We start from the raw sequence: 15,008 nt of genomic DNA, 5'->3' as shown, positions 1-15,008 counted from the left end.
TTCGCTGCACTATTTTTCTTCCTCCTCTTGTCTTCTCTGTACGATTCTTCGAGGAACGTCGTTTTAAGATCTTCATACTCTTTTCCGTTAACGCCTACGATTGCCTTATTATCTTCGCCCCCGTTCCTCCTTTTTTTAGCCGCCAGTAGCGATGTCCTCCTGGCAGGCGTTCTATTCTCGTGTTTTTGCTCGTTACGTTCGATACCGCCTAAAGGTGTCCGTCGCGAACATCTCTTGGAAATTTGTCTGTCCGTCGCTTTCTCTAGGACGCGAAAAAAGCGTTCTATTGTAAATTGGTCGTTGGCGGGGGATGAGAATTCGTGGATTTTCTTTCGAAGAAGCATCCGAAAATCGCAGGCACGAGCATTTCCCCGACGCGCCCTAATAAATTAGCATTCTCGTTCTAACAAGGTCCAGACTTCATCCCTCAGGGGGTTACACCGAGGACTATCTACAACATACCACCCTTGCCGGACATAGCGAGCATAGCCAGACCCCTTCCACGATTCCGCAGCACGCCAGCCCGGAAACTACCCTTATTAATATTATAAGACAAACCATAGAAGAGGGGGTGAGGTGGATCCAGGGAACATTGTACGTATGTAAATAACCGAAATGTTTGCACGTTGATTCGGTGCTACTCCCAAAATGTATATCTCTCTCTCCGTTTCGAGATACGAAAATCGTGAAAAAATATCTCCGCGAGAGTGCAAACAAATTGTTCGCCGTTCGAGAGAGAAAGAATTCCCTCCTTGAATGTCCGCGTTGGGGTCGTAATAAAGATTTGTCATCGTGTTGGGACACTTTTAGTGGACAGTGGGAAATGGTATTCTCGTTCGATGCGTATTTCCATTCTGACGAGACGGAAGAAAGGCTTGTTCCTCGGTTGAGGAACGCGGCGTTCAACCCCTAAATCAAGCAAACAACCCCCTGAAAACAGCCGAGGTCGAGCAGTTACGCAGCCGGCTGGTCATTTGCGGTCCCGACAATGCCCGGGATTACCATGTCGCGATTCTTTCGACTCCCTGTCGCCCAACTTTTCACTCGAACGTTGTTTGCAACATTTGCGTAATCGTTATTAAAAATATCTGTGCCCTTCGCCCTGGAGGACTTGAAGATTGACGCGTTTAGCAGGAAACAAGTGTATCATTATGGTACGAGAGTCTAATTTAGATACGACAATTTAAATGCATATCGTTGTATAAATGCAACATACCAGTTTTAATCTTATGAATTATATACAAAATGTAGGAAACCTGCAATGAGTAGTGTTGCAGATATGCCACGTACCAATCAAATAGCGTCATCTGTTCGTTTTAATTTGAATCAACCGCTTTCAAGGTATTTTATTAGTTGATAACTTTTGGTGAAATTAGAAAATCATGCATTTAAGTGTTAACGTTAATGCAATAAAATAGGAAATAGATGAATCGAGCATATTTGCAGAAAAGTTTTGTAGAAATCAGAAAGCTTTTATGGACGTTCAGTCGTATGGAAGGGAAACACGAAGGAAGCGTTTCCTTAAAACGAAACCAGCGCACGTATTCGACTAATCATACCGCCATTTCCTTTAATATCCGCAGATGGCCGCCCTACCGAGTCTTAGGGACTTCCGGTGAGATTATGCCGTCGACGAGAGCCTCGCATCCGCCGCCTAAATGTTTCAACCCCTATGCTTTCGGCTTAGAATCTTTGACAGAAATATTTAACTTGTACAAAAAGGACAATTATGTATTGTGTTTGCGAATTCGAGGAAATTTTTCATTTAATTCTTGCATTTACGAATATCGAAAGATTTGTGAGAAAATAATTGCGTTGACAAGAAGCAAGTTAAATCGCGACGCGAAGCGTTTTTCGAACACCATAGATTCAGGATGAGACCATTTCGTCACGGACATTACTTCCGCCATTACTGGCGACTATTTCACAGCAATAGGCTTTTTATTCGCTTAACACGATCCACGCACCGGCGTCCGGCATAGGCTAGATATCGATAGTCCGAGCCAGCTTTAATGACGTGCGTGTGCTGCAAGAGATTTGGCCAATAAAGGGTAGATCGAAAGGGTGCTACATTTAAATGAAAATGTCCACAAGGAATCCCTTCGCCCGTTTCCAAATAACTTTGCCTCCGTTCGTTAACGTCGATACCTATCGGATTTTCTAAACAAAAATTAGATTTCGATAACGCGAAATTGTTGGAATAAATTGTTTGAATTTGAAAGTGTCGCCGGAAGCTTGTTCGATTCGCCGGTTGATCGACCGCCGCAACGAAACTTTTAATCGAGACGTACACACGGAATATTTCCGTTCCATTGTCCACCCGCGAAGTTTGCTCTCTCGTTTATCGCTCGTGGAACTCGTATAATCGAAACGGTATATTGAAAAGTTACAAAGTCTTCTCACAAATTCCGTGGCCTTGAATTAAATAATTAAATCGAAAATCGAAAAACGTAATGTTAGCATGAACTCGCGAAAGAGGAGGTTTAACTCGTCGGCGCGAAAGAAGGTGGAAACTCGTTGTCGCGGTAAGCATACGGGGTCGAATGTGGCACGGCAGTCCTGCGACACGCTGGATAGCATTCTGGTCGAGTATGTAGGGTGGTCTCAGTCGTGGTGGTCCGCGTAGCGGGATAAGGATTTATAGTTTAATATCTCGACCGGCTGGGTCGTCGTCACATTTTCAAGCCCCGAGAGAAACTATCCACACACGAGCAAGCAGCCACCCTCTCGGCGAGCCACCCCTTTTACGGATTCTCCGCGCAACCATTCGATTCTCGGCTTTCTCCGTGTCTCCTTGCTGTTTGACCGAGCAAAGCTGCGCCAAGGATCACCGTAGCCAGGATTCCGAGGAAGATTTGTTTCGGTTTGATGGGGCCGTTTAGACGTGTAAATGCGCTCGTTAGATTGGAAACGCGTGCTAGGGATAGATGTTCCATCACGTTCCGGAGAAAGAGAGGTCGAGAGAGAAGGGCTTGCTCGGGAAAGAATGGGTTGTACGGGGGTTAAAAAAGAAAGAGAAACGAGCTGGAAGGCGGTTTATTGGAACCTTGGCGCTATAAAGGGCCGCGTGGATATCTGAAATCGTGTTTTCGGATCGACGAATAAAACAGAGGTTGATGTTATTGCTGCGGCGATAGATCGTGGCTTTCTAATTACTCCCACCTTTTCTATATGCAATTATAACCCGTAGAAAATGATAGCGTTTTCGAAAATATTTCCTTGTAAGGATGCGACTGTTTTTAGAAAAATTCAGTAGTATAAGTCAGCCATTTCTTCTACCATCGCAATTTCCTTAAATTTTAAAAGGTATATCGTACACAGATAAGTAATGTGTCTTCTCTAAAATACTACCCTGCAAGGATAAACGTGTCCATAAAGAAATTCAGTAGCGCAGTCAACCATTTCTCCCCCGTAATCACTTTGTTCTTAAGCGCTTAATAATTGAAACCGTAATGAAAGTTCTACACGGGGAATCGATATTTTATTTGGAAGATACTTCGTACGGAAACGCGAGTTTATTAAAGAATTCGGTAGTACGAATCTCGTAGGTTTTACGGTGAAGGATCAGAAATTGTACGATGACAGGTAATAAGTTGGGTCGTCTTAGGTGTCGCGTAGGTAACGCGGTATCGTCTCTTTGTCGAACAAAGTCGTCCAGAAGGTTTGACCTCCTCGAGCGTGTCGTTTCATAGCCAAAGGTGTATCGTTACTTGGTGGCGCTTTGAGCCAGTGGCAAGGGGTTGGAAAAGGCCGACACAAGCGGCGGAGATGCAAAGGGGGTTGCTCTTAGCCGCGTTAATGCCTTGAGAGGGGAGCGTTAATTAATAATTGCTAGAGGGTGCCATCGGTCCCTTAGGAGGGACGACGACAGAGATAGACCGAAAGACGAGGATCATACGTTCTGGAAACCGCTTCTGATAGCTCGAGATCAACGATCGTTATCGATCTTTTTTCTCCTCTTCCCCGGGAAACGTCTCCGCTATCTTTTTCATCGACTTTTATATCACAGTCCCTTTGCTACTTAGAAAATTATAGAATTACATTGCTGTCTAATCTTTTCGTGCAAAACGTAGCGAGCTAAATGCACGGTAGTAAATTTGAAGAGGACACTGTTCAAATCGGAGAGAAGGTCCTGCAGGATATTTTTTCACGGGACCAGGGGGTTCGTCCACAAGGATCACGAGTGCTGGTCAGGTACTCGCGATGTACTTGGGGAATACGCGTGGTCCTAAATCAGGGTTGATATCCTCGAAACAATTCGACCCTCCGAGGATGGTGTCCGGCAGCAGGCACTGGCTTGGCCGGGTAGCACGGAAGAAGATTTAATTAAGCCGGAGCCGATTTATCTCCCTGACAGCTAACCCCATCCTTTCCACCCTGTCTTCCTTCTCTTTCGAATTCTCGGCCTCTCAAACCCACGACACGTTCTAGGTGCTTGGTCCTAGCAAAGGGTGAAACCCTTTCGCCCGGATCACGACTAGCGTGCATGTAAGCGCTCCTGTTTTCGGACCGTACGAATCCACTGATTTTCCATTTTTCCTTCGACGATAATTTTTATCGAGTCTGCTTTATTAAATTTCTAGTTCGATTCTCGAAATCGCGTACAAATTTTTGAATGTCTAACGCGGAAAGATTCCAGTCACGTTTTCAAGGAACTTTTCAAAGGATTTTCAACAAGTATCAATTTTAGACCTTTGGTTCTACGACGCGTCGGCGAATTAATTACGGTAGATAGAAAGCGATTGATATAATTGTTTAGAGTATAATGCTAAGTAATCGTGGGCTCGAGACAGCAACAGTCTTCCTCCAATCTCGCATTCCGCGATATCTATTTTCCGTCGTGTCAAACTAACCTACAGGAAATCCCCGATGTTCAGGAACGTACACCGACGCTCCGTGCATCGCAAACTGTTGAGGGAAGCTAATTCACCCATAGAGATCTCAATAACGCGTTTTCGTGATAATACATCTCATCCTGCAGCGTTTCCATTCAACAATTCGAGCCTCCTCTCATCGCGAACCTTCGATTTCGATCATTTGACCCGTCGCGTCGTTCTAATTGTCCCGCGCGTTCCATAACGTTCCATAACGTCCATAAGAAGGCGATGCTTTTGCATTATAAATATCTTCATTTCTCGTATCATAAATGCATACACATCCGCGTATTAATTTTCCATATTTTCAATTGATAAATTTGTTATGAATTTGTTATGAAACAAAATAGAAATATTTACATAGAACAAGAACCAAAGTCCAATAATTTTGTACCGTGTGGTATTTTTCAAAACATGGTACATGCAAAGGTATTGTTTGCATTGCCAAGTAATTTTCTTATTTTATGTTTATAACACAACACCGTTTTGTAGGCAGTTTCTTTAGTTCTATTGCCGGAATGTGCAATATTTTTCTCGCAAACGCCTGCTTCTTAAATTCAAACGAGTCAGACTACTTCGCCCAAAGTAAACAAATGACGAGTCTCGCTCGTGAAATGCACCCAAAGGGTTAAAGTTGGAGGCACGGTTCGAAATCTGCGAAAGAAGCGTCGGTCTCGATAACCGCAGAATAGAAGTCGAAAAGATGTTCGTACAACAGGAAGCGAAGAAACGTATAGACTAGAGAGCGATTAAAAATTCCGTCTGGCCTCTGGTAGCGCTACGTGCTCGAGTCCCCGGTGTGTAACATCTGCCGAGGTAGAAAAAGGAAAGGTCTCCTCGGCGGAAAGAGGAGATCCGTTCGTCTTTCTCTCGCTCCTTCGGAGGTTCGAAAGGAACGAGGAGCGGTTCCTCATCCCCTTGGACCGGAGCTTTACCCGCTACTCACCCCGCCGGCAAGCGTTGCCGCTCGGAAAGAGAGGTTACACGGGGGTGGAAGAGAGAGACGACCCCCGCCCCTTTACGGGTCTGCCGGTGGTGGCGGCGGTGTCGTATCTTGGCCTCCGTGGCGCGCCGCTCTATCGACGTACAGCCACCCTCGGCTCACCTTCTCTACCGAGCTTTCCTTGTCTTCCCCGACACGACCCACCGCCCTCCGCGCCTCCTCGAGCTCCGCTTCGCTTCGTTGCTCGTTCCACGACTATCTAGCCACCTTTACGCCACCCTGGCTGCACCCTCTTGTAACTCGCGATCACCGAGATACGCTTCGTGCACGACTTCCTCGGGCCTAAAACTCCTGTGATACTGACCTCCTGAACGAGAGATCTCGCGCCGATAGATATTATCGCGCCGATGCCTGGTTTGCCGAATTAGCCCGCTAGCTGTTCTCGTGTCCCGTCCGTGGTTTTCGATCGTGGGATGCCGAGAGGTGTGTACGAGGTTTGTTTTGGGCCGATCGACTTGGCTGATGTTTGGCTGGCGAGGTTATCGACGCGACGGCTCATCGAGATCGCTAGTTAGATCCAACCTCGGACACGCGCTGTTTATGCAAAAATTCCATTCGAAGGAACTTTCCTATGCTCTCCTTCGCATTTGGCAGGAACTTGCGCTCCCATCGTTACCAGCGAAGAAAGTTTCGCTTAGCTGCGGAAACGGCTATGGTCCAAAACAATTTTGCGTTTTCGCGTAACAGAATTGCGCTCATTTTTATGCGCGATAAAAGTTTATCGCGTCGGATTGTACTTGCGTTTGCACCGCTTCCCGTTTAAACTTGCCAAATAATTTTTTCCTCCATCCATATGTTATTCGTTGATATACGGATGGGATATCATCGCAGCAAAGTTTGTTTAAAAACGTATAGGCAATTAGGGTGGTATGGATCGCGGTAGGGCGCAATCAAGCGGTGCAAACAGGAAATTTTTCCGACGGTCGCGTATTTCAGGTGCATAGCTGGGACGCGTGAACAGATGCACGCAGAATTACGCGCCTGGCCGCATATGTATATATAGATGCACGCACGCATATACATGGCGTATGTCGCAGATGGAGTCGGGTAAGCTGGTGAGTATCGGTATTCGGTTAATTATGGTCCCCCATCGAGGCTGCATGAATTCTTGACGCGGGGGGTGTTGCAACACTCCGTGCCATGCGCGCCTGTCATATCCCCAGCAACATTGCTACCAACGTCACGCGCCCATAGGTACGACAGGATCGTATCCTGACGCGATCAGCTTAATTTCGAATCACGCCCTCCTACTACATACGCGCGAAAGGATCTTAACACGATCTGCTTCGAGGCATCCTTCGATTTCCCTTTCGACGTCTACCTTCTTGTACGATACGTTACATGCACTTGTACGATACGTTATTTTTCCTGTATCTACGAGTTCTTACGAGCAGACTTTCCGACATGGAAATAGTTGATTTATAGTTTGTAGGCAATTTCGAATTTAACGTCCACGTTCGTTCGACAAGTTGGAACTTAATAATTTGATCGAGTCCGTGGATCCGATTCGTGATACCAGGCCAGAAATGAGATCGTCCGGTGAGGTGGTTTTCGTGAAAAATACCGCTCGTTTTACAGGCGGTAGAAGCAAGGCTGCGCTATCAGGGGTTGGGGGTTGTATTTAATTAAACCTCCACGGGCTGCCTGATCGAGCATCAATACCCAGTGGTTCTCCGACTTATCGAATCACAGTCGGACGTTGATTGTATAATCAGTTTGTTAAATTATTTATTTCGCTTTTGCTCGTTCTCCGCCGTCGTTTATCCGACTCGCTTTTCCGTTCGACAAATTGAAACGATCGCGTTTTAGACGCTGAAAGTTTAGATTTTAGTTCGGTCGTTGGACGAACGGTTTGTTCCTTTAAACGAGATCCCGAACGACAGAACGTAGTTCACGATGAATATTTCTGACAAGAATGAACGCTTCGTTCCGCGAGGCAACCGAAGCTTCGAGATTAAAGGCTGGCCGGAAACACCGACCGCCGAAACGCGGAAAGACTGCGGATGCAGCTTGCAGCGAGAAAATTAATTGCTCTGCACTTCTGCGGTCACGAATTACGACCGATGCGTATCCATTTCTCGTGCACGTTGATGCACGAAGATTTGTTCGTCCGATTCAAAGCATCGGCCAGAGCCACGAGTATATCTCCAACGAGGTACTTCGACCACTCCGAACCATCAAATTCTCTGCGATATCTTTAACCTCGTTTCCTAACTTCAAACGCGATGTTTATCGCGTAATAAACTTGCAACTCTAATACATGCTCCGTTAGACTTTTAATCGTTGATAAGAATATTAGTTTATTCGAGTGGATTCGATTATGCGAGCTAAGCTGTTAACCTTGCTGGATCAGTAGAAATATCGACGGATAGTCAGACGCGTTATTTGTACGATATTGTAAGATTTTTTCTTCAGAGACGGACTTGCATGATAATTGTTAGCAAACTAGAGAGGTTTGCATAAAAGTCGCGAGTGTTATTTTTCATGCATGACATATTTTACATCTTTCGAGCGTGTCATATCAGTCCGATGTAATTAACCCCTTGCACTACAGAGAAATTTGACTCGTGACGCACTCGTACCTCGGCTGTGATTAACTTTACTGAAATATTTAATACGCTTCAATTTGAGTCCAACTATAATTTGCATAGTCAACTATTGAATAATAATATATTGACATAACATTTCAATTTTTTTCTCTATTTTAATATAGTAGCTATAATTAGTCAGTCCTGACGCACCTGACAAATAAGTCATAGTGCAAAGGGTTAAGTATGTACGAACATCTCGAATTTCAACGCGTAATCAACGAAGAAAGAAGAGAGACCCAGTTGCAAAACTCTAGAATAATATTTAGTAATTGAAAAATTTAATGAAATTTATTAACAAAGAATTAATTAAACACAACACAAATAGAATCTCTCGAATTATAAATCTCGCACGTCTTTATCTCACGATTTCTCTCAAAGCAACGCACTCTTTGCTTTACCGAAAACATTCGATCACAGCAAAAAGACAATCTTCTAGCAATCTTCATTACATGCAAACTTCAATCATATCATGCGCAAGCTTCATTCATATTATGCACCCATGTCGATCATACAATTACATAGTGCATACACGCACACATACCACAAAACTGTATCGTAAGAATGTTTGTAAGGGGAGGTGATGTTCGCGAAGGATTCCGATCAGATCAGACTGGATTACCATCCTGAATGAGAACCAAGCACGAGAATCCCTGTCGGTGGGATGTACGGAGGTTTGCGAAGCCTTATTAGCGATTTAGGGTGATTCGCCCCTTGTAGTATTGACTCGAGACCGGCTGCCTCTGGGAATTAAAAATCGCTAAATTCGGTTACACAGCCAAGCGCGTTTCGTTTCATCTCGCAGCCCCTGTCTCAGGACCGGGCCAATCGCTCGGTGAATTTGATCGAATTAAAAGCTCCACCCCGGAAAGAATGGGTGTCGAACGATCAAATGCCTAAACGCGACGCTTCCGTTGGAATTCGGTTCGTCACCGACGCGTTAACATATCGTGTTCCTACACCTTCGAAAGTTTATCGAACCAACATTAAATAGATAGATTTGTCTCGTTTCAACAATTTGCGATTATCTGGCAATTTAGGAGAAATTTGACGGGCGATTTCTCGGAAATTGGCGGATTGAACGGAGAAATACGAGTGGAAGGAGGAAGGAAGAAGGGAGGGGAAGAGCGTCACGGTGCATAAGCGCGACACTTTGTTCTGCAAGCAGGCTAATGACAATTTAAATGCATGGAATTAACGTAGCCGAAGCGGGAAACGCGCAGGCAGGCACGCGACAGCCAAATAATATCGTTTCATCCCCTATGGGACGCGCGTCGATTCGGCTAACTAGAAACTTGCCCCCGGACTCGACCGCGACGGTTCACCGACAAAAAATAATCTCGAACGGCCGCCAGCCGAATCGACACCCGCGCAGATTTTTTCCGCCCCTCTCTCTCTCGATCGATAATCGACGAGCGACGATAAAAACACGCGGCCGAAAAAATAGCGCGAGTCTCGTTCCGACGAACTTTCAAATTTAAACAGCGATCGGACTATGCGCTCGTTTGTTTTTCGCCCGGACGAAACAAATTGTACATTATCGAGTTTCGGAAGCAGCGTTGTTCGATAACGCTGGAATCGGCGAGAAGACAAGGTCGATATCTTGCACCTTCGAAACACCTTTCCCCTCCGTCTCGTCGTTACCCGATCCCGGTGTCGGTGATCAGCGTGTTCGGAAGGCGGCGAAAAAGAAAGCTGCGAAACCCATGAAGAATGGCGACACTCAATCACGCGAAAGACAACCGCCTGGGAGGCGAGCGTCCGAAACAATACGAAACAAACGGCCCCCGGGGGCGGATATTAGTTTTTCGATTCCTCGAGCCCCGATCGACGACTCAGCCGCCGCCAAACCCCTCGACCAACCCCCGATGTTATTTTTCTCAGTCATATTCCCAGCTGCGCATTTATCACTTTTAAACGAGCCTCGAGTAGTCCTTCTCTCTCTTCTCCTCGTCTTCGAACCGTGGAGTTCTTTTCTCTCTCGCGACCCCTTCGATTTTACGATCTTCGTTCCTTCTTTTTTTTTCGTAATGGAACGTTGGATGCAAAAAAAAGGAACGAGCAGAAGGGGTCATAGTGGAGACAGGCTCTCTCGAGCAGTACCTCCGAGGGCCATAATTCTGCCACACAGAATTTCACCCCCATAGTGATGGCGGTGGTCGGTGTCTCCGCGTTCGTTCGTTGTTTCGTTTCTGCGTTCTTTACTGCCCATCGGGGTAGGGTTACGTTGTTCTTTGTGCACGTTTCCTGTTTCATACCGTGCTCGCCCGATGGGAGAACGATAAGGAGGAAGCTCGATGAATTATCGAGTCTCGAATAAAGTACGAATAATTGAAAATCGAACACTTCGCTGATCTTCGTTCACTAAAAATACTTGTTTATCTTTTAAACCGTATCGCGAGTGCAATTCGAACCTTCTCGCGTAAGATCCACAAATCTTCGACTGGTGAACCTCGACAGATCTTGAGACGTATATATAGAAAACGGTAACGTGTAAGCTGGTGGCGAGAGACAGGGCCGTATACTTGAGGGGCGCATAACTCATTCCCTGAGGCCAACGTCAGTGATGTACAGCGGTTGTGGGACAGCCGGGAGGACGAGGTTTATCGGAGGCGGTGGCAAGGGTGATTCAGCCCTTAATAAGCCAAAGTGCACGCGAGCTGCGAGCAAAAGAGAGGAAAGGGAACGCGGATAGATTTACGATGCCGTTGTTCGAGACCTCTTTTTGATCCGATCAACAGCTTTTTTACCGAAGACTATACTTCGGCTCATGTAATGCACTTTTCTTGAGAACCATCATAGACCCTTGAAACTTCACACATATCAAGATCTAAATAAAAACAACTTTAAGTTCAATATTGAGCAAAATCGGATAAAAATTAAATTAATTTTAGCCCAGAACGAGGTCTTTTCACTAGAAAAAATAGAAATCTGGTCTTTTCTCCTTGGTGAACGTCTCATTAGACTGTTTGAGGTTCTGAGAAGGTCGAAAGGACCAGTTTAATTAGTTAGACAAATATCTTTAGCATCCCGGCTTTCTCTTCAGAGGAATTAAGGAAGTGATTGTTTAAAAAATGAATATTTTCTTGATAAACCGGGAGTAAGTTTGCAAAAACATTTATTCGATCAGCGTCAGTTACGCTTCGCCTCGCTCAGACTCCACTGTGAGCAGTACTCCTAGTTACCTGTTACTTTTTGGAATTTGGGAAAAATCTGAAGTATTTTAAATCGGTTAAGTCGATTGATGTCGAGATAATCCGAAGTAATAGACGAATTGTTAGATTAGTTAACGAGATGAATTAGAGGAAGTCGTAACTGGAGGATAATGGAACCGGTGGCTATTTCTCTGATGAATCGTTACGTTTGATCCGAGATTAAAAGGACTAGAACGCGACAGTAAAATTTAATGCCAACACGGAAGATCCTGAACGTAGTCTTGAAATCAAGGGATCACCGTGTTTGTCGGGGACGGTCACTTATTAATGCGGGCGCAGGGCCAAAGTAATTCCCTAGGCAGGGTTCGGCTTAGAAAGGACTTAGCCAATATTTGAATCCTCCCGCTAATACCTATCACGTACTTAGAAACTGCCCTCGTTGCAGAACAAACTTTCACGGTGACTGATCCTCGATTTGCTTACGTTTTAGAATCGATCGTATCGTTTTTAATATTCCGAGATTACACTTTCGCGTATCTCTGCTACATCTTCTCCTATAAGGCTGATAATTCATAGACTTGTACTACTTCGCGAAATTGATACTTGTACCTCATTCTAATTATATAGCACAAAACTTATAAATATTTCTCTTGTTTGCGAAACAGGAACATGGAGAAGCAGAGGTGGTATTGGGCGAAAATAAGATGGAGGAAATTCGTGTCGCCTTAACACGAACGACGAAAGTTTCAGTTGCTGTCCAGACTTCGAACAGGTAAGACGTCTAGTTTCTTTCTATTCCTATATTTTGTAGCTCGATTACTGCTTCCCCTTCTTCTTTATGCTTTCTTTAACTTACCTTTTACGATCGTAATGGTATCCGATATTTATCAATGTATTGCAAACCTTGTTATCGTTGTTGAAAAGATTTCACTCGTACATTATGATACAGTATTTATTATAATTTTTCGTTGCATGCATTTTTTAATTACTTTTGCTTCACGGAAGTATGTTAATATTCTCCTCATTAATTCATTTGCAATTTTTTATGTTACAGAACTCGTGGGAACGACTTCCGGAAATACAAATGGCTACGCAGGAAGGAACTACCGGGATGCAACATCGATTCGTGCATTATAACATCGGTTGAACATTATACAGGGTGTCCCGTAACTAGTGTTACTCCCTGAAAGGGGTGGTAGAGGACGTCATTCTGAACAAGATTTTCCTTTGCGAAAATGGGGTTTGAAGCTTCGTTTTTGAATTATTAAGGAAAAACACGGACCAATCAGAGCGCGAGGATTTCGCGCGTCGAGAAGCGGGAGCGACAGCTTGAAGTCCAGCGGCTGAACGCGAACGCGATCAAGAGTCTTTGCCTCGGAACAGTCTAAACATCCAACGCGAAGTCTTTACATCGAAACTCAGTTAAATAACGAACAGAATAATTAAAAGTATTGTTTATTTATTCATTCATCATGAGGGAGGAACGAAATTAATTATGCGTAATTAATGCAAGTTATGCAAATGAAATTTATTGAATATTGCCATTCGTTATCGATGAAGAATGTGAAATTAAATATTGAAAATTTTTTATTTTACTTCTAACAATAATATTAGTCAATGAATTTACTCATTTTAATGAAAAATAATTATTCAGTTCGCAAAAAAAGAGTTTCAATTTAATATCTAATAAATGTATTAACCGGTCTACCTTACATTCACAGGAAATTTATTAAAATAGCACTCACCCATTGTTTGAAAATAATCCTGTTTGAAAATAATCCTTCAATGAAAGCGTTGGGGGTCCTGAGTCGTCCCGCTGATCATGACCTGCCGTAACATCGGCACCGTATACCACAGCTGACAGCACTCAGAGGTCACTGCACTGACTTCAGTTCACAATACGATCATTTTCACTGTCATTTTTCAGCAAATCTTTTCAGCTGCTTTCTTCACGCCGCGGTTCGCGTTTGTAAAGCGAAAATTCACTCACGGTTCCCGAGTCAGTCTATCGAAACAACCCATTTTTTAATAAACGAGAAACATTATCCGCGTTATATCGCGTTTGGTCTCATTTTAATCGGGAAAACGTCACCAATATGTTTAAAAGATTTTAACACGCTTCTGCCCAAACGGTAAAGCGGCACTACTTTTCGCGACCATTCGCGTTGAACGTTCTTGACGCGGCGACGAGCCGTGCTATTGCGAACGTTTCTGGAAAAATACTACACAACTGAATATCTACGACACGATATTACCGATGTATTGTTATGGGTGTAGTATTTTTCCAGAAACGTTCGCAATAGCACGGCTCGTCGCCGCGTCAAGAACGTTCAACTGTTTTAGAAAAACGCCTGCATATTCTGTTCGGCAGTTGTGTTTCGCGTTCCGCACGAGAATGGTCGCGAAAAGTAGTGCCGCTTTACCGTTTGGGCAGAAGCGTGTTAAAATCTTTTAAACATATTGGTGACGTTTTCCCGATTAAAATGAGACCAAACGCGATATAACGCGGATAATGTTTCTCGTTTATTAAAAAATGGGTTGTTTCGATAGACTGACTCGGGAACCGTGAGTGAATTTTCGCTTTACAAACGCGAACCGCGGCGTGAAGAAAGCAGCTGAAAAGATTTGCTGAAAAATGACAGTGAAAATGATCGTATTGTGAACTGAAGTCAGTGCAGTGACCTCTGAGTGCTGTCAGCTGTGGTATACGGTGCCGATGTTACGGCAGGTCATGATCAGCGGGACGACTCAGGACCCCCAACGCTTTCATTGAAGGATTATTTTCAAACAGGATTATTTTCAAACAATGGGTGAGTGCTATTTTAATAAATTTCCTGTGAATGTAAGGTAGACCGGTTAATACATTTATTAGATATTAAATTGAAACTCTTTTTTTGCGAACTGAATAATTATTTTTCATTAAAATGAGTAAATTCATTGACTAATATTATTGTTAGAAGTAAAATAAAAAATTTTCAATATTTAATTTCACATTCTTCATCGATAACGAATGGCAATATTCAATAAATTTCATTTGCATAACTTGCATTAATTACGCATAATTAATTTCGTTCCTCCCTCATGATGAATGAATAAATAAACAATACTTTTAATTATTCTGTTCGTTATTTAACTGAGTTTCGATGTAAAGACTTCGCGTTGGATGTTTAGACTGTTCCGAGGCAAAGACTCTTGATCGCGTTCGCGTTCAGCCGCTGGACTTCAAGCTGTCGCTCCCGCTTCTCGACGCGCGAAATCCTCGCGCTCTGATTGGTCCGTGTTTTTCCTTAATAATTCAAAAACGAAGCTTCAAACCCCATTTTCGCAAAGGAAAATCTTGTTCAGAATGACGTCCTCTACCACCCCTTTCAGGGAGTAACACTAGTTA

At 44.0% G+C, this 15,008-nt stretch overlaps 1 protein-coding gene across 5 annotated transcripts in view; it reads left to right on the top strand.

Moving 5' to 3' along the window:
* The window catches only part of LOC143264978 (uncharacterized), a 26,899-nt gene extending 11,891 nt beyond the window's left edge, over positions 1–15,008 (top strand). Inside the window, exons 2-4 of one of the 5 annotated variants that reach the window (XR_013039002.1) lie at positions 412–594; positions 12,286–12,392; positions 12,675–15,008. Coding sequence is in view for 3 of the 5 variants with exons in the window: in XM_076534352.1 (XP_076390467.1) it covers positions 6,906–6,932; positions 12,286–12,392; positions 12,675–12,807 (267 nt within the window). In the remaining 2 variants the exon portion in view is untranslated. The other 4 variants (XM_076534353.1, XM_076534352.1, XR_013039003.1 and 1 more) reach the window with 4 other exon arrangements.

The sequence above is a fragment of the Megachile rotundata genome, chromosome 8 (genome assembly GCF_050947335.1).
Source record: "Megachile rotundata isolate GNS110a chromosome 8, iyMegRotu1, whole genome shotgun sequence".
NCBI lineage: Eukaryota > Metazoa > Arthropoda > Insecta > Hymenoptera > Megachilidae > Megachile > Megachile rotundata.
This window is presented reverse-complemented; position numbering and strand designations above follow the sequence as displayed.